This window comes from Gadus chalcogrammus, chromosome 12 (genome assembly GCF_026213295.1).
Source record: "Gadus chalcogrammus isolate NIFS_2021 chromosome 12, NIFS_Gcha_1.0, whole genome shotgun sequence".
Lineage (NCBI taxonomy): Eukaryota > Metazoa > Chordata > Actinopteri > Gadiformes > Gadidae > Gadus > Gadus chalcogrammus.
The window spans coordinates 31,783,905-31,809,267 of record NC_079423.1 but is presented as its reverse complement, the minus strand read 5'-3'; the positions used below and the strand labels follow the sequence as shown (position 1 = coordinate 31,809,267).

The following is a 25,363-nucleotide window of genomic DNA, read 5'->3' as shown; positions in this document are numbered from 1 at the left end:
GCTTAGCCGCTGTTTGATTTATGTAATGACTGCCGCAGGTTCACTGTGACTGTGCCGAGCAGACACCCCACGGACAACAGAACGTGCTATACACTGTAAACACACACTGTCGCTGATGAGCTGATCCCAGTTTAACCAGTACCGTCACTCTTTCTGTTTACTCCTATGCTGTTATTTTAATAAAACCACACACATGGGATTGTCCATTATACACAATAAGCAGAACAAGGCGACAAAACTCATTTTGCCGAGCGGTATATTCCTCATCTGGGAATAGAGTACCACAGGCCCAGCTCCCAAACAAAAGTCTTCATCGTCATCTCCAGCACCATTCTCTCATCGTCCTCTGCCTCTGAGTCTGCGCAGAGATAACTGGCTCTTTTCCGCAATCCCTCAAACCCCTTCTTCTCTCTTGTGCATTTCATTTGTTGTTTATTGTTGCCTGTGTGTGTGCGCGCCTGCGTGCGTGTGTGTGTTTGTGTGTGTGTGTGTGCGCGTGCCTGTGTGCGTGCGTGCGTGCGTGCGTCTCCCAGGTACAGATGAGGCCTCAGTCAGCCAGCAGCAGGTGGCCCTTGGCAGCCTGCTGGACGACCAGCACTGGCACCAGGTCAAGGTGGAGCTCTTCAAAGCTCACTTCAACATCACCTTGGACAGCAACGTGCGGCAGACCCACGTCCCCACCGAGCCCGCTCTCTGGGACGTCCGACAGGTGCGCCCGACCGGGAGCCTTTTGGGGGATTTTTGGGAGTAAATGGTGAAACGTGCCAAATTGTTACATGATTTGTTAATTTAGAATACACCTCATCCAAAGCAACTAACGGTGATTTAATTAGAGATACTTTCCATTAATGAGCAGGGACGGATTAGGCCTTCTCGCTGAAGGATAATCTGGCTCCTCTGCGGACATTAAAGGGATGATGATGGTTCCACATCAATGACCACGCAGACGCTTCGACGCAGTCGTGAACCTGTTTTGGTTCTGCGTCAGGTTTCAGTAAGTGAACCAATCACAGCCCTCGCTGCTGCGTGGCCTCGACGGAAGGTTACAATTTTTGGGAGGCGCACGTCCGGCCCTTGCGGTGGACGCAAGGAGGGTCCATAAGGACTTAAGGGGTCCGTAACCCCCTTGCGTTGCGTGAACGTGGGACCATAATCAGCCCTTGAGGATCCACCCCAGAGCCTTTCTTCTGGGGGTCCAACACCCTGGGCACTATACCGGCCTGCCCCTCTGCAGCAGAGTACGTTTTATCAACGTGTGATCGGTAAGTGTTCCCCTCTGTGCAGATCAGTGTGGGAGTGGCTCCGAGCCGTCCGCAGAGAGCAGCGGTGTCGGAGAACTTCCACGGCTGCGTGGAGAACCTGCTCTACAACGACCTCAACCTGATAGACCTGGCTATCCAGCAGGACCCCCAGGTAGCCACCACGGTAGGTTCTATCACAGATCAGGAAACCGAAGCTCTATGTTGGTGCTCCTCATGCTGTTGTATGTGAAATGTAAGAGCTACTATTTCAGAGTTACTTTTTACGAATTGCAAAGTCAACCGTTGGCTCTAAGTGGGTGAAATGTGCTGTGTTATGTCTGTTGTGATGTGTGCACGTCTCGGTGGCAGAGAGATGGAGGAACTGACAGGGAGGGGACGTTTTTGTGGTGGTTTAGTTTCAGAATCTCTCTCTCTCTCTCTCTCTCTCTCTCTCTCTCCTTCTCTCTCTCTCTCTCTCTCTCTCTCTCCTTCTCTCTCTCTCTCTCTCTCTCTCTCTCTCTCTCTCTCTCTCTCTCTCTCTCTCTCTCTCTCTCATGTTGTGATTGTGAAATAAACGTCTTGTCAAGCACTAAATATTAGACGTATGGGACAACGAATCAACGATAAACATCAAACCTTTCAAATGTTTCTTTTGTAACTAAGAACTCTATAAAACGACAGCAGTGCACGTAATAGCCATGATGCACCACACACATCAGATTTGATCAGAGCCCTGCCGTAGCTGCGCTCCGGGTGTCTGAGCGGTGTGGAGGTCTGAGCCCCCCCCCCCACAGAGCCGCTGGCTCCAGATGGCCTCGCTGCCTGACAGAATCGTAACCAGCCAATTCAGGACCGAGCTGAAGGCCCTTTTATTTTTTGATCAAAATCCTTGATGAAATGCTCTAGAACCATCTTCCAGCTCGCTGTCAGTGCAGCCTAGAGTGTGGTTGGACTTATTTTAAAGAAGGCTTTCCACAAACTCTTTTTTTCTCTCTCTCTTATTGATCTGTGTGCTGCTGACTTCTGGGAAGTGTTATTTGATCAAAGCCAATAAAAAAACAAACCTCCAAAAACTTAAAACCGTTTGAGGAAGTGGACTTATTGACTTTGAGTTGTTGTTTTTAAAAAACAATGATAATAGTCGTGTGGATTTATTGTGTCTTTGAAGACAGAGGCCAACCAAATCTCAGCGATGAATGAATATTAATCATTTTGCTATCTTTTCAGAGGATAATTTCTGTGTCCTCAACTCCCTCTGCGTTTTGTCCTTCCTCTGATCAGCACTCGTGTCTTTGTGGCTTTCTTTCCTCTCTTTGCCCGCTCTTTATCTCTCTGTCTCTCTCTCTCTCTCTCTCTCTCTCTCTCTCTCTCTGTCTCTCTCTCTCTCTCTCTCTCTCTCTCTCTCTCTCTCTCTCTCTCTCTCTCTCTCTCTCTCCCTCTCTCTCTCTCGCCCTCAGGGGGACGTGACCTTCTCCTGCACCGAGCCCCTCTCCATCGCCGCCACCTTCGTCGGGCCCCAGAGCTTCCTCCGGTTACCGGGGGCGACGGAGGCGCGGTCGCCGGGGCTGATTTCCGTGGGGCTCCAGTTCCGGACGTGGAACGCCGCCGGGTTGCTGCTGACGTTCCGGCGCCCCCCCGGGGAGGGGGCGGGGCCAGAGGCCGGGGGGGACGTGTGGCTGCACCTGAGGAAGGCCGTGCTCCACCTGGGGGGTCGCCACGCCGACGGGACCCCGCTGGAGCTCAGCGCAGGTGGGGCCCGTCCTGTGTCTCTGTGTGGTTCAGCTGTGGTGTGATTGGTCTGTGCTGTTGTTGTCCCGCCTCCACTCTGATACACTCGCTGTCTGTGTGGTTCAGCTGTGGTGTGATTGGTCTGTGCTGTTGTTGTCCCGCCTCCACTCTGATACACTCGCTGTCTTGTTGTGGTCGTCCAATAGGATTGCTAAAAGGGGTTTCTAGTCCACTGTCGCGGGTCCATAGACGGCCATCCCAGTCGTTTCGGGGGTTGATAACCGCTCTCCCAAAAAGCACGAGGGCTCTTGTCTTCCACTCTTGGCTCCCATCAAATGGCCGACTGCCAATCCTCTTTGGTTGAATACAAATGATTAGGATGCTTCTTGTTGAGGACGTTGAGATTCTAGTGGTTTGAGTGTGGTGTTAAAATGTGCTGTTCGCCTCATTCTCCACTAATTGGACGGTAGTCCACTGCCACAGCAAGGAGCCCGGTCGGCCCAACGAGGCACAGGGTTCTGTCAAAAGACAACAGATCTTTGACCTTTATGTTTTGGATTTAATGTGGCATGGAAGGGAGAATCTGGGTCAAGAGACAGGATGTCATAAACGTGTGTGTGTGTGTGTGTGTGTTTGTGTGCGTGTGCGTGTGTGTGCGTGCGTGTTCCCTTCTCCCAGGCGTGGGTCTGAGTGACGGGCAGTGGCACTCTGTGGAGCTGAGCTTCAGAGCAGACGGCGTGAGGCTCTCGGTGGACGGAGCAGAGGGTTCCAGGGCTCACGCCAGCGGCCCGGTCCAGCTCCCCACAGAGAGAGACCTCTTCTTTGGGGGTGAGGATCCTTTGAGCCACACATTCTGTTTCTCTCTCTGCAGGCCCGTCTCGCCTCGAGCAGGACCAATCAGCGCCAGGGGGCAGGAGTTTTAGCGAGGCACGCCGCAGTCTGCAGAGTTTCAAAAAGGACCGCAGCCCCCGAGGGAAAGTGTTGCAATCGACGGAACAATCAAAACGATATAGAGCCAAATAACGATGCAACATTTTCACAGAAGGCTTTCTCGGAAGAGTGGATTTGTTTGCTTTAACTTCCGACCGATTTGGACCGAGTTTTTTGCACTAGAGGCTATGCATTTGTAGAAATCCTTCGCTGCCAAGCCAAGGCAGACTGATATTCATTGCAAAACTTGAACATCTGTAGGGTAGGTACCTTTGCAACAAATGCAACATTCTCAGTTTCATATATTTTGTATATATGAAGCAGACGTTTCAATTGATATTCAACCTCTGCAAGAAACATAACATGGTGTAACCACAACGCCTAAGCTGGTTTTCAATTGTGAATATTTCTTAAGTTAGTCAAATCAGATTCATATCCATTACTATCTGAACCCATTATTCCATGATAACCTTGAGGAAAATAAGCACTTTTAGGATACAACAAAGTGGCCTGCCTCAATGTTTAGGTGTTGGGAAATGGGCCCAATATGGAAGCATTTGAATCCCTTAATGTTGAGTTAAGGCCTCAGCTTCGGATGGCTCCTTACGATATATGGTTCCACTCCTACCTCAGAAGGATCCGATCGCAGGTCTGCCATAACTTTCTCTTTCTCTGTCTCACTCTGGTCTCCCTACTCTCTCAGCAACCTCGTTTTGACCAATTTGACTTTCCTTCCTTCACACTTCCGTCTCCCGCTCTCTCGCTCTCTCTATCTCGTCACAAGGCATCGCTCTCCTTCTCACAACTGTATACACACACAACACGCACACAGACATACACACACGCACAGCGACGCAAAAACACGCAGGCACACTTTGACGCACGTAGATGTCAACGTGTTCTTTGAATCTCCTTCGCTGTGCCTTGAATTGAATTGAGCAGGGATGAGGAATATAAATAAATGAATAAAAGAAACAATGTTTTCACTTTGAGCGTTTGGCCTTGAGCCTATGGTTGCAAATGCTCATAAATCACAAGTGACCGCTTGGCACGTGTGAATGAATAATAGAATCCATGCAGGCATTATACACAGCTTGCTAAATCACGAGATGCTGAATATTATTCCCTGAGGTACGTCCAAGGATGAACCAGGAACCCAGCCTCTCTCCATGTTGTCTCCTTCTAGGGACAACAGATGTAAATTAGCCTTGTGTCTTTAATCTGGCTCAATTATATATTGTGCCTGTCAAATAAACGTAAAATAAAATCGGTGCTTTCTGTACTTTGTAGGAATACTGTTGTATTCTTGTTCGCCACATAAATAGTTTAATATCCATAATATCAATGTGTTGTATGATCTATACTTCCCAAAGTAAGCATTGATCCCTATAGTAACCTAACCCTTTTTCTTTTGGATAGCCCTTAATCACAGTTACAGTCTCAAAGATGTATGTCTCATCCCTAACCCTAGCCCCTCAGAGGGCCAGAAAAACCTCCCTTAATTAGCAGGGATGAAACATGGAGAAGGAACACAGCGTTGGGAACCTCCACGGGTGGTTAGGAGGGCAATGTCTGCCATCATTGACACATAGTAAAAGCAGACATTTTAAATCACTTAGTTAAGAAAAATAAATATTCTTTGGTGATGGGCTGCTGGCCGGTGAGCAGGGTTAGCAAGTCAGGGGGGGGGGGGGTCCAGGCATCTAGTCACTGCCCCCGCAACAGACCAGGCTAGCAGTCACTGCAACACGCTAAAACAGACGGAAACATGAGTCGGAAGCTGGCTTAGGAAACACGTAGTGCCGCTAATCTAGTGGATCAGCAGCATCACTCAGCAAACAGCCACGGCAGCGGAGGCTCCCCGAGGCGCCCGGAGAAAGAGGAAAGAGGAAGTGCTCCAGCTTTGCTTTAATTATCTCGGCAGACTCAGCCTCCCCGAGCACAGGTGGCTGTCGCACACTACGTCAGACACGTCCTAGGCTGCTGAAAATGGCTGGTTGATTGGTTTGTGGACCGTGGCTACGTTGACATGTCTAGTATACATTTGAATATGCATGCTCCTGTTGTTAATACTGCATGAATTTACATGTTTTTAATTTTATGAATTCAAAACGATTCACGGTATTTAACCAACCAACAATGTTAATCCACGTTACAACTCCTCCATATTTAGTGCTTATTTAAACCCAAATCTATTGGATATCTTTGCCTTAGTCTAATGGATGTTGTGAATTGCGGGAAGTTGAATCCCCTGAGTTTGCAAAACGTCAAAAGTGGAAATTTAATTAATTTATATATATATATATATATATATATATATGGTATATATCATAGATATAAATGCCATTGAAAATGCTTTAGAGCTCAGAGGAGCAGTTCTGTGGTTGTAAATCAACCTGGGAACTGAAGCAGAGCAGATATATGTTTCCATGGATAAAGTCCCTCTCCCATATTTAACATACCTAACCATAACACAACACCAATCAGCGATGCTTTGTAGACAAAGAAGTGGGGGTGATTTTTTAAATCCATCATGAATGAATCTGTGCAACCGGCAGTATGATTCACAGGCGTGGAAATAGGTGGGGGAGGAATAAGCTGATGTGGAGGGAATCCTGTAGCAGCAGCTGATTATGTTGGCTGTGTTGGCACGGACGGTAAGCACAGGACTCTGAGCTGCACCGCTACGCAGATTGTCACAGTGTTGAATGTGATTACATGTGGCTGATGTTGTTCAGCGAGGAGATTAGCCGATGGGAACATTTGTACTTATCAGTGTGAACTCACCAGCGAGCGGATAATCAGCGGATGCTTGCAGGACTACGGCAATCAGCACTAATGCAATATTCTGTTCTCAGCCAATCACTTTCTGAGGTTCTTTTGTACAGTTCAGAAAAAAGTTGAAATAGGGGACAAATTGTGTTATTTTTTCATGGCCATCCGTAAGATAATTGATCTGGGCCGTTCTTATAATTATTTGTCTGCTATTATGTGGATTCCTATTCCCTGGTGCTGGTTGACTGGTTGACTGTGGTCATGTGCTCTTTTTCCTCATCCAGGCTGTCCGGCAGAGGGGGGCGGTCAAGACTGTCACAACCCCTTCACCGTCTTCCAGGGGTGCATGCGCCTCCTGACTCTGGACAACCGACCTGTGGATCTGATCAAGGTGCAGCAAAGGCTGCTGGGTAACTACAGCCACCTGCAGATCGACATGTGTGGCATCACGGACAGGTAAGCACCTTTCCATTTTTACATTTAGGGGATTTTGCTGACGCTTTCACCAAAAACGACTTAAAACCATTCGTCCATACATTCACACACCGACGGCGGAGTCGACCACGCAGGGCGACAGCCAGCTCGTCAGGAGCAGTCAGGGTGAGGCGTCTCGCTCAGGGACACCTCGACACTCCGCTAGGAGGAGCCGGGAATCAAACCTTCCGGTTACCAGCCGACCCCCTCTACCTCCTGAGCAACTGCCGCCATCCCCACGTACAGAGGTTGATGTGTGCCCTGAAGACATCCGAAGCTCTGGGCAGCTTGGTGGCTCACCCTGTAGCTCATCATCAGCCACATTAGCAGGACCTGCTAGCGGCCCTGGTTGGACTCCAGCCTGTAGTCATTTGGTACTCGTCCTCACCGCTCGGTCTACCGACTCATCTGTACATCCTCGATAGTCTTCCTTGAAGGCCAAATAGGAAATCCTTTCAAAAGAAAGAAACGCTCAGTTGTGTTGAAACAACCTTGTTATGTGTCACAACAACAGGATGAGACGGAAAGTGTTTTGTCGAACCCTAATCCCGCGCTCACGGAGGAGTGCGGTAGAAGAGGCGGTTATGGGATGGAGACGGGGCAAAGTGATGGATTCATTTGCTGCCGCCTCAGATTAAGGGAGTGTAGAGCGTGGGGCTGTCAGGGGAAGCAAAGCGCGGCCATCTGGAGCTCTGCTGAACAGCAGAACCCCCCCCCGGTACCGCGAGCTGTGGGGTGACAAGAGGGCCACGGAGCACTGCCTCGCTGGGCCTGCACACACACAAAGCACTGAGACACGTGCATGGATGTACATGCGTGTACAGATACACACACAAAAACACACACCACGCGTGCACAAACAAACATAAATTTTTTTAATCCACACACACATTCAAATACACACGCACACACACACACACACACTTTCAAATGCACACAAACATTTTCCAAACTAGCAAACACATACATAATCATATTGAATGCAACCCAAACACACACACACAAACAAGAAGGTGGCCAACTCAGTATCAGAGCTCTGTCTGAGACGGAGGCTCTGTTGAAAGTAAATGGACGAATTATCACCCAGCGATGAGTCCCTCCTTCCATAATCAGCAGCAGCTCTGAGCGACACATACTAATGCCAGAGCGCACAGAGTGCCTACCAATAAGACGCTGGGGTAACTCCTCAGTGTGTGTGTGTGTGTGTGTGTGTGTGTGTGTGTGTGTGTGTGTGTGTGTGTGTGTGTGTGTGTGTGTGTGTGTGTGATGGGGGAGGTATAAGATGGATGGATGCATTGTTGACGACCTCTTGGTTTTCTATAGGAGGTCGGAGCCCTGACCCCCACAGAGGCCTGTCAACCCTGTGACAATTTAATAAAACAACATTCTGGGAAACACACACACACACGCATATATATACATCTACACACACACACACACACACACACACACACACACACACACACACACACACACACACACACACACACACACACACACACGCATATATATACATCTACAAATACACACCCACAAAACCCACGCACACAAAGAGAGGAAAATGGTAAAGGTGTCGAGGTGACCGAGTTGAACCCAGTCCTTTGTGTTTGTGCCAGCCTGACACGTCCGTGTGTCTGTCAATCAGACGGACGCTGACCCCCCCCTGCAGATGGCTGCCCTGAATTGATTGGCTCTCCTCTCTGCACACGCACACACAAACACACAGACACACACACACACACATACACACACACACACCATAGGGCTGTGCCCAAGGCCAAATAACTTTTATCTGAATTGAAGGAGTCGTTTCTTTCTTTTGAGATATTGTGGGCATAGAAGGAAGGCGTCTTTGTAGGATGTATACAACACGGAGGACAATGTTTTGAAGAAAGCAGAGCAGGAATCGTCCGCAAAATCAGATCAGTTAAATGAATTGTATTATTTACTTTAAACATGTGGTACATGGTTAAAGTAAATATATAAACATGGCATGTGCACTTTTATCCTCAAGGTCAGTTTCATTTATGACATATTACATTTTTTTCTAGTAGCCTCAATGCATATCGCTGCCTCTCCCTTCCTTCTCCCTGTCTCAACAATATTTCGACCTCCTGTCCACCCCATGCCTTTCTTCCTCTCTCTCCATACCACTGTCCCAGCGTCCTGCTCTCCTCAGGTCGTCTCTAGTAGAATAAAAGCAGCTATAGGACCGTAACCGTACCATTCGCTTGGTGCCAAAGACCGTCTCTCCCTTGGGAGGGGAGCATTGGTTCGCTGACGATGGCCTTGACTAAGATGGAAATAGAACCTTTGACAAGATTGGAAGCACGCCCAGAAATGCACCCTGACACACACACCGACGTATCACATCACCTCCACGTCTTAAAGCAGGACCTTTGTTTGGTGCATCTAATCAGAGGGAGGCGGCAGGGCGGTGTACAACAGGGTCATTAATGAGATTCTTCCAACCGTTGTGCCTCTATTTATTCACTCGCCCCCGCTCCCTTCCCTCTCTCTCTCTCTGTCGTCGTCTTCTCCAAGACGCCAGCGCCACTAATTTACTGCAGCGACGGTCTGAGCGCTTGGAACCTGTGTGTGTCTGTGTGTGTGTGTGTGTGTTTGTGTGTGTGTGTGTGTTGTGTGTAATTCATTATAACCAATCCACACTGAGAGAGATTATAGGAGAGTGATAAAGATGGACAACACACACACCTCCACCATGTCTGAGAGAAGCAAACTTGGAGTGCAGGGGTTACCTCATTATTTGAACTTGGATTTTGACCAGCAAAATCCATTTAAAACAACATTTTGGTTGCATAAAACTCAAAGGAACACGGGGGGTTCTTTCCTGAGCTCGCCACTTTGCTCTGACGGACATCGGAGCAAAGTAGGAGCGAAGAAAAGCAGTTAAGGTTTGGTAGCTCTTAAATCCCTACAGGTGGCCTGACCGAATCGATGGAGAGAGGGGAGAGTGCGCTCCAGTGATCCCAGGTCTGTGTTTTAGTGATAATGAGGGAAACAGGAGATTAAAACACCCCGCAGCCGCTGTGGAACCCAGCCAGCCGCACCGGCGGCTGTCTGGCGCCAGGACTGCTGCACCGACTGGTGTTGGTCTGGTCACCCCTCGCTTTGAAATGTTAGAAATGTTAGAACAAAAGCTGCGTTTCCATCTAAAAGGTGATGCGAATCTTTAGAAAGTTCGCAAAAAAGTAATTTGAATTAGGTGCGTTTCCATCAAGTGGTTGGAGCGGAATAGGGTGATGACGTTACACGTTGATATCTGCAGGGTTGCTATGGCCCCAGTCGTTATGCGGAAATCGGAAAGACTCACTGTGTGTTCAAAGTTCGCTACGTCACAGCTGTTTCGAAAAGTGTGTTTCCAGCTCCCATTTTGAGAATTTACTCTCTTTTGCATTTCTCAAAACCACCTCAAGCGAGCGGATAAACCTTTTTGCGAATTAGAGGATTTTTATGCAAATTTTGGTGTTTCCATCACCGTTTACTGATTCGATACTAAAATCAGGGGGATGGAAACGCACCTAATGTTAGTATTCCACAGTTATATATTGAACATGTGAGTTGCATGGGATATAGAGTCGCCCAACCAATGTTCCAATTACTGTATATAGACCACCCCCCCCCGCACACACACACACACACACACACACACACACACACACACACCCCAACCCCATAAGCCCATTGGGTAGCCAGGCTCCCTCAAGGCCCTCCCAGGGAAAAGAGAATCTCATACATCAGAAGTGCCAGCCGGGCTCCATGTGGTTGAAATTCCTTTCGAGAACATAAGGTGTTACCTTCAAAGCCTCCAGGGAGGCGTGATGTCTTCTGCTCAGCAGTAGAGAGAGGAGCGTGTTGATTTGACACGTTGCGGAGAAGGGCTTAAAAAAAAGGGATGTGAACCCTGCAGATTGGTGCCATTGGCTCTCCTCAAGAACACTGCTTCTGTGAACCCAAGCAGGTGTGCAACATGTTTAAAAGGAGCGGTACTGCTTACCCACCAGACGCTGCTGCAGAGTGCAACGCTGTTTTCTTTGGATGGCTGTGGACGTTAAAACGGCACTGTTGGTTCAGAGGCGAGCGTTTGTTGAACACAGTGTTGTGAAAGCGCAAAAACTGTACCAGCTTATTTGAAGAATTGAAATGAAATATGGATCTGCTGCAAGGTTGTCCTCACACACACTCTGACCATTAAGCGAGTTGGAGGGGGGGCATGCGATTCTACAGCTAGGAAAACGAAAGTGGACACATATTAGGCTCAGTAATTATTAAGCTCAGAGTGATAAGAAATGTGATGGCATCATCCTGGACACGGGGTTCTGTTATGTCGGTCGAGATTATAGTTTATATGTTGTAGTTTAAATGAAAGCAGCACTGAACCACAGAACCACAGAACCACAGAACCCCCGGTTCTCTTGGTTTGCTGCAGTACAGATATAAGTAATGATGCAATCTAGCATCATAGCAGGGAAGCTAGTCCAGTGATAAATGATCCAAATGAGAAAATGTGAACTTTCAGCTGGTCAGCGCTAACAGTGCACACATTGAACAGTAAAGGAAATTGCACACGGTTGTTCAGTTCATATCGCCACACACCAACCGGGTTCGTTGTACTCGGTCAGTTCAGAGTGCGGCTGGATCTGGTGTAACGTCTGGTTGGCTACTGGGTCAGCCTGGGGTGGCAAACCTAGAGGAAATCCATTGTGGTTTTGACGCCGGTCAGCAGTGCGTACAACGTCGTACAGGGCTGTGAAGGCCTCTCGTTGGAGGATGGTTGGTTGGTGAATGAGAGAAGACACATTTGGAAGTCTGCATAAGAACTGATCCCATGATCCCAGTCAAACCTTTTTCATGGTCAAAGAGGGAACCGTCACACCCCGAGTGTAAATATAATATACAAATATAGAGGTAAAGAAATGCGTTCCACTCGGTCTTTGGAGTAAACCAAATGTGTGATCGGATACACCAAAAGAGGAGTTACAAATTCGCAATTGTCCCATTACCTCTGTGTGGAAATCAACACTGGACCGTCCGCTCTCGCCAGGTGTCCTCTGCTTGGGGATCAGGGAGAGGTTTGTTTGTTGCTGTGCCTTGTATGCACTCCACCAGTCTCCCCCACACAGCTGTTCTGAGCACGCTCCCAAAGGTCGCTTATCTTCACAACAATATCATTGAAAAGTGTCTCTCCCTCTCCCTCTCCCTCTCTCTCTCTCTCTCTCCCTCCCTCTCTCTCTCTCTCTCTCTCTCTCTCTCCCTCTCAGGTGTTCCCCCAGTCACTGTGAGCATGGCGGCAGGTGCACCCAGTCCTGGAGCTCGTTCCACTGTAACTGTTCCTCCACCGGATACAGCGGAGCCACCTGCCACAGCTGTGCGTAAGCCGGCCACCTCTGCTCATGCTGTGTGTGTGTTTGTGTCCGTGTGTGTGTGTGTGTGTGTGTGTGTGTGGGTGTGTCTTTGTGCAGTGGTTTGTCACGTCTTGTTTTACTAGGTTGGCCAAAGTAGGGCACTTACTTTTGCAGGCCAGGCATGAATTGTGAGCGGTATAGCTAGAGATCCCCAGTGCGTTTCCAGCTATCGATTGTTAGAACTCCTAGCAGCAATGTTTCCGTTGAGTACAGAGTTGGCATTGACTTTCATCATAAGGCTACAGTGACTGGACCTCTCCTTTTCTAATCTTAAGATTATTGTGTTTGTCGTTGTAATAACCATACTGGTGGTACGCTATAGCCCTCTACTTCTCATTTCAGTCATCTGAAGACAGTGCCGGTTACACGTGTAGCACTACTGACGTAATGGCCATTACTTTCTCTTCAGACCGATGAGAGCAACACTTTTCCGAGCATCTCTACCAATTCGCCCTCACTCTGTGGGCTCACCCAGGCAGGGCAGCGAGCAACCCTGGTCATACTGGCATAATCCGGTTCCAGCCCTTGAATCGTCCTGATACCCCAATCAGTTCCAATTAATCAATGGGTCAGTCTTACTTTCTTTCCTTGTAGCAGAGAATGGTCCCTAGGTACAGGAGCGTTCCTTCACCCTGGAGACATTAGCTTTGTTCGAAATCGTTCCCTATCACGGATATAGTGCACCATATAGGGTGCTCGCCATTTTGTAGTGGTGTTCGAATTCTCAGTGGTTAATTTCATGCACTATATAGTGCACTTAAAATACCCAAAATTTGAGTGTACATATGATGTACCCTACATGTTACTCCCGTATACCACAATGCAATGCGGTCGTGTTTTTCCGGAGGAGAAGAAGAAGCTGAATAACCGCGAAAACGAATACATTTAATGGAGGAGTCTCCGGCTTTCGATTAGAAATGTCAACAATTTATTTGGGATTTAACATAGAAAATGTAACATTCAAAATTAATTGAAAAAAACTTGAACAAGGAAATGTAACATTCAACATCAATACAACCTCCAGCTTTCCTTGTGAGTGCCCGGTTTGTGTACATGATGTGGGCGCGTCTGTCTCGTCACACAAATACCCGGCGCATTCACTGACGCAAATGACGTTTAGAAATGTTCAGCGTAGTGTCCAAATTCTCATTTGTTCGTTCCCTATATAGTGCACTATATCATGAACACTATACTGGGAATAGTGGGTGAGGGTATAGGGAACGATTTCGAACACAGCTATTCTCCCTGCCTAGGTAGTGCCTCGGCCTAAAAGCAATTAGTCAATCGGGAGAGAGGTGACAGCTGTGCCTTATCCCAGGTACAGTCAGCTGGGAATGACAATATACTGTCTCTCAATTACCTCCAGAAGCCTCTCAAAGTCTGTGGTGGTTTCTCTGTCCCGGGGGGTGAAGACTCTGCCACCTCTGTGGAGAGAACTTTGACACAAGAGAACCTCCGCACCCCACTACACACAACGGACTACACTACACCCACTATAGACACTAGAGCTGTTTATATTTTTCTCTCCAGCTAATCATAACAGCTTCGAGCATTCATAAGGAGCGAAACATTATATTTTGGCGGGGATAATGGAACTAAACATGCCCTTTATTCTAGATATCATGCAAACAACGACAGAGGAATGAAACATTTGTGTCATCTTACTATATTTGTAAGATGACACATAGCTTTAAGGAGCTAAACTCTTTCCATGAACCTATCTATACATACGGTCACAGCGATAGAGCTGTCATCCTAGACCTCAGAGACCATTCTTACGTTCACATCCTGTTTCTCTCTGCAGATCAGTCGAGCTAAGAGCCTGAAAGTCTCTGAAAGTCTCTGTTGTTCTTTGACTTCCATCCAGATTTGCCGAGAACGGAGTGTCACTTAGTTATTTGTTTAAATGTCTAAATGTGTCTAAATGTTATTGAATCTGAAAAATTTAAATAACTTGAGATAGCGCATATGTGGAAATCAATTGCTGCCCCTCCAAGGCCAGACTGATATTCATGAAGAAGTTGAATATCTGTATGGTTTCGCCTTTAGAGCTCTTTCTCAGGGACACCTTGTCCTTCATCTCGGAGACACTGAGATTTGAACCAGTTTCCCTCTGTTTGCCACATGACCTGCTCTACATCTAGAGCTAAGGCTGTATGAAACTAAACCCACGAGAACAAATTCTCACTGTTCTTCCCGTTTGATACACATCCCTATGTCTGGTCCTGAAAGTTTGAACTTCGATTTTTTCGTCACCTCTCTGCCACAGACTTTAGACATAGACCAAGCAAGAGATTGAGAAGAAAGGGACAACAGCTACTGAAGGGTGAGGACACAAAGAGAGAGAGAGGAAACATCAAGAAAGGAGTGGCTTGTCCATCATGATGACTATATGCTCTGTAAGGTGACCTTGGGTGTCTTGAAAGGCGCCTCTAAATTAAATGTATTATTATGATTATTATTATTATTATTATTCTCATATCTTACAGGGAGGTAGACGAAGGCCAGACTGCTGGCTTCCCTTACAGTTGTTTTCAAATCTATAACTATCTATAGGAGACTATAAGAGAAGCACTGGACGAAGTATTATCTATTCTGATTGCATCAAACACAAAGGGGGGCTGGTGATGGAGGAGGAGTGATGTTGCAGGGGCCTCATTGAGTATCATTGATTCGGGGTGTCCTCGCTCCAGTGGCGACGGTGTCTCTTGGGCTCGCCGCCAACTGATTCTAATCCAATCTGCGTAGAACAAGAAACCTCCACCAACACAACAAACATCACAACGATACACTCTAACACCAATCCCCTGGTGCTACTTTAATGTACTCTTAAATTTGAAACAAAGTTTGGGTCATGGTAATGATTAAAGAAAACTATACTGATCGATTTGTCATGAGGCTGTTTATCAATGTGCACCAATCCACCAATAAGGAGGTGTGTGTGTGTGTGTGTGTGTGTGTGTGTGTGTGTGTGTGTGTGTGTGTGTGTGTGTGTGTGTGTGTGTGTGTGTGTGTGTGTGTGTGTGTGTGTGTGTGTGTGTGTGTGTGTGTGTGTGTGTGTGTGTGTGCGCGCGCTGTGGTTCCCTGGCTCCGTGTGTGGCACCCCTTCCCCCAGTGAACACAAGTCAAAGGTCTGGTTAAACCTAAGTGGCAGAAACGTAACAATCCCTGGACTCTGCCAAGCAGAGCGAACAAAGACAAAGGTTTAGGCGCCGCCTACACAGAGAAACCTCCCGTAAAGTTCCCGTACAGCGGCCGGTGAAACGCCATAAAAGCAGAAAAACACTGTATTACACGTATCCCCTCGAAGCTACCCTTCGAGGAGTTAAACCAACCAATCGTCAGGGTGGAGGGCTAGACAGCCAATAGCCGCCCCCCCCCCCTAGGTGGCTATAGGTCGTCTAGCCCCACACCCTGACGATTGGTTGGTTTAACTCCTCGAAGCTTCACCTCGAGGAGTTAAATCAACCAGGCTGCTCCCGGGCGGCTCCTGCCTGCAGCGGTCGGGAAACGTCCTCGATCAGCTCGAGATCCTCCAGAGGCCGCTTCGTGGTCGTCGGGCTACGCTGCCTCCTCTCGGCTGAGGCCCGCCAAACACAGCCATCACATTCTGCAGAAGACTCTGACAACACCTCACTGCGAGCCCTGAGTCTGCCTGCGTTCCTCCCGCCAGGCGCAGGTGTTGCCCCTGGAGCCGTAGTACTAAACAGACGTATTATCAGGATGTCTCAGTGATTACTGTCTGCAACAATAGGAGACCAATCCTCCAATTCCTTCCCCCCCCTCCCAGCCATATATGGGCAGTCATGTGAAGCATACCGACACCAGGGCAACCGATCTGGACATTATCACGTAGACATCGACGGCAGTGGACCCATTAAACCCCAGCTCATCTACTGCAACATGACAGGTAACGCACGCACGCACGCACGCACGCAGGCACACACACACACACACACACACACATATGCACATACACATACACATACAGACACACACACACACACACGTACAGACACACACAGACACACACACACACATATACACATACACATACACATACACGCACACACACACACACACACACACACACACACACACACACACACACACACACACACACACACACACACACACACACATATACACATACACATACACATACAGACACACACACACACGTACAGACACACACACACACACACACACATATACACATACACATACACACGCACACACACACACACACACACACACACACACACACATATACACATACACATACAGACACACACACACACACACGTACAGACACACACAGACACACACACACACACACAAAGCAAAACTTTATAAAACCTTAGGGGAAGCAATTTCTGGTAGAGCCGGTATAAATTGAGTGGGTGTCTTTAACTTCTTGGCTATCACATTTGATTAAATCTGACTATGCTTCTTTATTTGCATGTCAACTCACTCGTGTACACTTATACACACGCAAGCACACACACACAGAAGTTCACTTCATACAAGGAAGACATTTTTTTATTCCATTCCTTAATAGGAAGTCTTTGACATCCTGACTTAATATTAATTCTGACCCTGCTAATATATTAGCATGTGTTGTTAAACCTGTACACATACACATGCACAACCAAACAAACTCACAAATTGTATTCACCCTTAAGTGGCAAACTCTATTTGTCACTCAGGATGTTTACCTTCCTCTGTCACTTCCTGTTGTTGTTGGGGAGCAGAGGACCAGACGTGGATGGTTCTGAAGCACAACAACACGGAGCTCACCCCCCTCCGGCCGGCCCCATCGGGGGGGCCGCATCACGCCTCCTTCGACTACGCCTCCGAAGAGGAGCAGCTGACCGCCATCATCGGCCAATCAGAGCACTGTGAGCAGGAACTGTCCTACTACTGCAGGAAGTCCCGCCTCCTCAACACACCGGGTAAGACCGGTTGATGGGATGATGTTAATCTAACCCTACCTCCTGAGCCACATGGCGTCCAGACAATTCTGGGCGGCACAATCGCATTAAATTCTAACAATGAGAAACGGCTCTAATACAATTAAACAAAAAATCGAAAAGAATCCCAGCATCTGTAATCGTGCCCATAATGGCGAACGCAGGCTGCGTCCACCGCATCCAGCGTGTTTGAAGCCCCACACTCACATCACACATTACCAACGTGTACTGTACTGGTAAAAGCAGCCCTTCCTCCAGAGCTGAATCCACTGAGCCTACATCTACTGAACTACTCTGAGCTCTGAGCCGCAGGAGGTCAGGGCTCGTGCTGTCAGGGCCTCAGCGTCACTGAGAACATCACAATAGGTTTATGGCAAAACTTCTGAAGGGAGGCTCGTATACGAACCTGAACCACAGCAAATAAAATCAGAGAAGCTTCTTTATATAACCGTCCAACAAGGGAAGCAAGTGGGGAGTGATAAATTATATTGCTGCAAAAAATAAGCAAATTGAAAACACAATGTAATATTTATTTTTAGTCCTGGTGCATTCTGGGTAGACAGCTGTTCCTTTTTAGGAGTTCATCATCTGCCCTTCTTCACAGAAACCTCTGAGAAAGACGAAACAAAGAGTGGATGCCTTTCAGGAATAACCAAACTCAAGGAAACTGATGTTCACTTCTGAATGACCTGTGTGACTTCTCTGCTATTGGGGTAAAATCCTCCTTATCATGAGAGCTTGCCTCATTTATTGTAATCATTCAGGGCAAAGTGTGGCAAAGCAAATATTGAGTCACACTACAAAACTCAATCACATCTTTTTCACACTTTCATGGAAGGCTTATCGTTGAGGAGCTCAAAAAGTAGCACAAAACCACTTGATGAAGTGAGCAGTGAAGGGAGATGGCACAACACAGCACTTGCCTTTGCAATGTCTGTGTTGTCAACCTAGACTCTTTCGTCGCCGCTTGAAAAACATATTTTGCCTCAGTTGCCGCACTCCCTGTGGTGCTCAGACTCTAAGAAGAGTCTGAGCACAGTGTTCCATCCAAACAGTGGGGAAACAATTCTCTGCTGCTCTAGTTCCTGTAGAAAATCTTGTTTTTTCAACATCAACGAATCTTCTATGATCTTCAACATAATCTATGCTATTTTGTCACTTTGTTTTGCCCGTCAACTTTGTTAACGTTCTGCTCTGAACACGCAGCGCGATATTTGATTGACAGCCCTCCTCAGCCCCCCTCTCATTCATTCTGAATTGTAGTCAATAGACCTCTGAAGAATAAGTCCCGCCTCCGAGGATTCGGTTCGCTCAAATGTCTATGGGAAATAACATGGGGTTTAGAATGATCCTAGGCCTACCTAACAAACTCTGTAGGTGGCGAAGAAGTAAAAGCTGCTCACGTTTGGAACTACACACTTTTCCCATCTAGATTCCACTCAGGTTTTGGATTGTCGGTGCCGTTAAAGTAGTTAACTATAATGAAGAAGCATTAACGGCACCGACAATCTTCAGAATGAATGAGAGGAGGGCTGAGGAGGGTTGTCAATCAGGTTAGGCGCGAGAGACTGTGTTTTGTGCGACCGAAGTTATTCCCCCCCTCTCACTTGCAACGAGGTAATGCTCTCGAGGAGCTGCTTTCCTCGCTCGGGGAGCAGCGCTCTGAGTGCGCGCGCTCACTCAGACCCAACAACTTGCGGGGGGAGGTTTGAAAGCTTCCTGGTCAGGGCAGCACCACATCCGTAAGGCTAGACAGTAAGCGGTAGGCCCTTTCCATTTCTTGTGCCATCTTTAAGAAGTACCACTAGAGAAAATGTTCTCTTGACATGAGCATTGGATACAGACGGAGTGAGGAGTCTGGTGGCCCTCCCTCCCACTCGGACCCCCGACGTGGGGCTACTGACCAGTACCCTAGGCGGGCAGCGGCCCCCTAACACTGTCTGTGTCTGCCTCTGTGTCCTAGAGGGCCCGGCCTCCAGCTGGTGGGTCGGGGGTCCGTCTCCAGGGGCGACCCAGACCCACTGGGGGGGCGCGGTGCCGGGCAGCCAGCAGTGCGCCTGCGGCCTGCAGGAGAACTGCCTCCACCCCCGGCACCTCTGCAACTGTGACGCTGACCAGCCACAATGGTAACACGCACGCACGCACACGCACCGACAAACACACAGACACAGACACACACACAGACACACACATGCACGCATGCACACGCACGCACGCGCACAAGCACACACGGACAAACACACAGACACAGACACACAGACACACACATGCACACGCACGCACGCGCACACGCGGACAAACAGACGCACGCACGCACGCACGCACGCACGCACGCACGCACGCACGCACGCACGCACGCACGCACGCACGCACGCACGCACGCACGCATGCACGCACACACACACACACACACACACACACACAGCTTATAACACATGGCAAAGTACCTGCTTTTACTGTGCCACGTTTGAGTAGCATGGGCCGTAGTTTAGTAGTAACGAGTGTCCATACTTCCATGGTATTAAGATGGTGAATGTTAACACTTCCAGATGTTTACATTGAGAGTTAGAATGCCCCCGCCTCCTTCTTCGCCACTTCCCTGTTCAGGGCAAACGACTCGGGGCTGCTGACCAATAAGGAGACACTTCCCCTCCGATCTCTGGTGCTGGGGGACATCCAGAGGCCTGGCTCTGAGGCCGCCTATAGGGTCGGGCCCCTACGTTGTCACGGCGACAGTAAGTCATATCTTATAGAGTTGTGGAATGGGCGGAGGTTATGGTTTGGAAGGTCATTTGTATTAGTCATTTGTGTGTTTTTTTCTTTTCAAGAATGAATGAATTACGTAACATATAAGCAAGGGATGCTCCTCGATTCATGTCATTTTGATATTAGATTATACGGGATAAGACGTATAATCTAATATCAAACCAGACGTCGTCTGGTTCGAAAAATCTAAATGTACACAATAATGTTTAGACACAAGTAAATAGATAAAAAGTTATGATGGTTAGTTCAAGCAGCTATATTTAAATAGCTTCAAAATAATGCATTGTGTGTATGATGCATTTCCAAACATTTATTATTTGTAATTATAGGCTTTGTTTCCCCAAGTAAATCATTAAAGAGATTCTTAGCAGGATCAATCAAGCTTAATGAAAGAGCCTAGCGAGTTCTGCTTCAGTTATAAGCTAATTAGCAGAACAGTTGGTCCATTTGTATGTTGTATTATTAATACTAAAGTCAGCATCAATGAATGTTGTGTCTACATTTTAAATAAAGAGACACAGAAGACATTCTGACTGTGCTTTTGCAAAGTTGGAACGTCTTACGTTGAACGCCACGCACCAGGCACTGCATGCATGTATAAATATATATATATATATATATATATATATATAGTATATATATATATACATATAGGGATGAAAAGGTAAGTTTGATTGTATTTAACCGTATAGTACACGGTGCATGTATCGGTTTGCACACAAAAAGTAGGCTATGTTAATCAGTTAATGTAGAGTATAAATAAATAAACAAAATAATATAAACCACTGGCATCAATACAAGAATTTAAATTGGAATATCCACAGTGAAGAGATGCTGGCAGTCTATGAGTTGCAGTCGAGGTGTCTTCTTTGGATATCCGGGCGGAGGACATAGAGTCCCTAGGTCTGTGTTCAGTGTTCTCTAGCATGTCAACAAAAACACACACAATCAGCTAAACATTCTGGCTGGTTGAAAGTAATTTATACGTGGAAGCGAAACCCCTTCGCAGCGAACTGCCGTGATTCATGGCGCATGGCCAACACCTACCAGAAATTGCTGCACTGCTTTCTCCATAGGAGAACAATGGAGGGGTCCATGGACTATCCAAACGCATCTCAATAAACACATTGAGGAGACAATGCGACAAGGCAGGCAGAGGAGAACAAATTAAACGGCTGACAAACAGCAACAAATTCTCCTCGCTGCCTTCGGCAGCAATATGCAGCTGATTCTGGCAGCGGGTCGAATGAAATCCCTGAAACAATAGCAGCAGATGCGAGAGCCTTCTCTGTGCTAGAGACTGTGTATAAGTGCTTGACCTGCCATGCACTATTACTGCCCGCACAGACAGTTATACCTGCCTCACACAACAAAACAAAAGAACAAGGACACAATGTCTTGCCCTCGCTGCAGACTGCTGGCCATCTAGAGCTTCAGAGAGATGCCTTACTGCGAATTTAATTACGGCAGACTGGAAGACAAGAAGCCGGTTGATTTTACGCTGATGGATTGTCGCAAGTGATCCTATTTTGCCTCAGGCGCTGCAGTGTGACATACTTTTACCATATGCTGCTGATGCAGTCTTTGTTGAAGTTGTATTTGAATGACTATTCAATAGGTTATGTTTTATAGCCGGCACTACTGTTGGTGGGCATAGTTTCGATGGGCGGCTGGAAGCAACGCTATCCATGTTTTCACCTTAAAATCGAAACACAAATAAACAACCTTGAAGCACTTATTTTGTGGATCGAACCCTTAACACACCTTACCGACACAGACACACACCTAAACGACCCGTGAGTTTGTGCACGGTATCATCCCGAATATATAGAGATAAATCAGCACTATGGCGCTACAAACTACGGATGTGTTTCTTTGTTTGCCAGAGAGCTACTGGAACGCAGCGTCCTTCGACACGGAGACTTCCTACCTCCACTTCCCCGCCTTCCACGCCGAGCTGAGCGCCGAAATCTCCTTCCTGTTCAAGACCACCGCTTCCTCCGGAGTCTTCCTGGAGAACCTGGGGATCAAGGACTTCATCCGCATTGAGCTCAGCTGTAAGGTTAACCTCCCCCCCAGACCCTAACCCTAACCCCCTCCTCCCGGGCCACACACATCACCTGTACCTGTACCAATGATGGATGTACGCTCTCGCTATTAGGAAAAGTAGAGGAGAAAACAACAACCTGAATGCTCATTTTGAGATATCTCAGTTGTGAATCCATTTTGGTAAGAAAGGCACTAAAAGTGGACCACTAGTGTTTAAGACTACACTCCATTACTGGGGGTTACTCAAGGTTTTCTTATGTCGAACAGAGTATTTACTCTTTCATACCTTTAAATTCTAATCAAAACATTTGTTTTGGTTGCTATTCCATCTTTTTCAAAATGGATGAGCGACATTTGAATCCTGCCACTTTCTAGGCTTTACTTTCCCTGAACCAAACTATGTCTGTGATTTGACAGAGACGTTTTAAAACCACTTGGCCTCCCTCACCCTCAGTAGTGGGGTTCCTGTATTTGACGGAGGAAGGAGAGGTAATGAGCCAGAGAGGTGTTGCAGAGAAAGGGGGCCAGATGTTTGGTGTGCTCTCTCTTTTTTTCATATTTTTCACACACATCTTTCAATTCATTTTCTGCCTCCAGTCAATCTTCTTAAAGAGACCATGATTTGTAGAAAGGATGCCTGCCGGCGGCAGTGAAGGCATCACAGACTGTACTCTTCTGGCCCTGCTTGGTTTTCTAGTGTTGTAACAGCGCTGCGTGTGCGTGTGCGTGTGTATGTGTGTGTGTGTGCATGCGTGCGTGTGTGTGTGCGTGTGCGTGTGTGTGTTTATGTGTGTGTTGCATGTATGGCCGCCATCTCACTACTCAGCTCTGACAACAAACACTGTCTTTCAGACCTTTCTGTCAGCGGAAAATCACAAAATCAATAATGGGTTCACCAAATGGATTATTTTGTGGTACAGGCCTTGCGATGTCGTATCAGATGCTTTGAAGACACATTTGAACACTTTGAAAGTCAAATTGAACCATTTGTCCGTCTCTTCGCTATCATGCAGAGATGTAGCGAGACGGTGAGACGTTGAGGGGTGGCGGGACAGGGACATGTGTACGGTTGAACTTCAACAACATCATTCCTTTCAGGGACAGTGGGACATTTGACAGCTCGGTGTAGATAAACTGGGATGCGACACATATTAACTTTGAAAAATTATCCCTGTCCAATTAACTATCTTTTTGCAATCAGCGCCTTTTCCAAAAGGTTAAGCTTAATGGGGCCGGCATTAAAAATAAGATATACTGTGATTCTCTTTGGATGAAAGAGTCTGCTGAAGGACTGACACGTAAATCTACATGTTGAATGACAGCTAGTGGTGGCGATGAATAAATAAACAAGTAACCTTCATCGTGCCATTGTCCTGATTATCAGTGTGCCTGATGTTAACAAAAGTTCAGGGTTTTCAATGATCCACGCTGTACCTTGTCAACGCAGATGTGTTTGTGTCCCCCACCATTAACGCCTCAAAGGCCTACACATGTCCACAGTCAGTAGGGCAGGAAGTTTCACCGCTGTTGAGCTCTAGAGCAGACCCAGCATTGACTCCAACAGGAAGAGGGAGAAACAGCAGAGTCAGCCTCACACAGACGTCACAGCCCTGAGTGTGTGTGGCTCAGGGGGTAGAGCCGGTTGGCTGGTGACCGGAAAGTTGCTAGTCAGTGTCGAGTGTGGAGGTGTTCCTGAGCGAGACGCCTCCCCCTGACTGCTCCTGTCCGTTACCTTGCGTGGCTGACTCCGCCGTCGGTGTGTTCATGAATGGGTGAATGTGAGGCCATATTGTGAAGAGCTTTGAGTGGCCACTGGTTAGAAAAGCTCTGTATAAATGCAGTCTCTTTAACCTCTTTGGTTCTCCCTCTCCGGCCTTTCAGGCCCTCACACATACCTTTACCTCCTCCTCTCATCTGACCAATCCACCGCAACCCTCCTGGTGTTCCCCCGGTCCCTCCACTCGTCTGTGGGTCCGCCTGTCCCCCTCCCCTTCCTCCCCCTCCTCCCCCTTACTCCCCCTCCCCTTCCTCCCACTCCTCCCCCTTACTCCCCCTCCTCCCCCTTACTCCCCCTCCCCTTACTCCCCCTCCTCCCCCTTCCTCCCACTCCTCCCCCTCCCTCCCACTCCTCCCCCTCACTCCCACTCCTCCCCCTTCCTCCCACTCCTCCCCCTTCCTCCCACTCCTCCCCCTTCCTCCCCCTCCTCCCTTGAACCTTCCCCTTGTCTCCTCTCCTTCCTCATTCTCACTCTCTGTTTTATAAACCTTTATTTGTATTCACGCTGGTCAATAAACTGTAACATGCAAGACGTTCTATATGTTGACCCCCCGAACACAGACGCACACAATCCTAAACCCCCCGAACACAGACGCACACAATCCTAAACCCCCCGAACACAACACAGATACAGAAGAACAAAAAGCTAAACAGAACAATAAACGACCAAACACACTAAACACACAAACACAACAATCACACAAACACACAAACCCAACAAACACACAAACACGACAAACACACACACAACAAACACACACACAACAAACACGACAAACACACAAACAAAGCAAACACACAAACCCAACAAACACAAACACAACAAACACACAAACACAACAAACACACACACAACAAACACACACACAACAAACACACAAACCCAACAAACACAAACACAACAAACATACAAACCCAACAAACACACACACAACAAACACACAATCACAACAAACACACACACAACAAACACACAAACACACCAACACAATAAACACACAAACACACACACAACAAACACACAAACACAACAAACACACACACAACAAACACACAAACACACCAACACAATAAACACACAAACACAACAAAAACACAAACACCCCAGTACCGACCTCAACGTCTCCAGAGCCCCGTCTGACCCTCTCTCCCCCCTCCTCCCCCCTCCCTCTCTCCCCCCTCCTCCCCCCTCCCTCTCTCCCCCCTCCTCCCCCTCCCTCTCTC

At 47.6% G+C, this 25,363-nt stretch overlaps 1 protein-coding gene across 1 annotated transcript in view; it reads left to right on the top strand.

The window, feature by feature from the left end:
- The window catches only part of LOC130393105 (contactin-associated protein-like 4), a 61,517-nt gene that overhangs the window by 23,707 nt on the left and 12,447 nt on the right, over positions 1 to 25,363 (top strand). Inside the window, exons 6-16 of the mRNA XM_056603694.1 lie at positions 534 to 709; positions 1,285 to 1,425; positions 2,699 to 2,990; positions 3,648 to 3,797; positions 6,959 to 7,130; positions 12,431 to 12,537; positions 16,365 to 16,484; positions 17,329 to 17,529; positions 19,511 to 19,673; positions 20,155 to 20,282; positions 22,200 to 22,370. Coding sequence (XP_056459669.1) covers positions 534 to 709; positions 1,285 to 1,425; positions 2,699 to 2,990; positions 3,648 to 3,797; positions 6,959 to 7,130; positions 12,431 to 12,537; positions 16,365 to 16,484; positions 17,329 to 17,529; positions 19,511 to 19,673; positions 20,155 to 20,282; positions 22,200 to 22,370 — 1,821 coding nt within the window. The remainder of the gene's footprint in view (positions 1 to 533; positions 710 to 1,284; positions 1,426 to 2,698; positions 2,991 to 3,647; positions 3,798 to 6,958; positions 7,131 to 12,430; positions 12,538 to 16,364; positions 16,485 to 17,328; positions 17,530 to 19,510; positions 19,674 to 20,154; positions 20,283 to 22,199; positions 22,371 to 25,363) is intronic.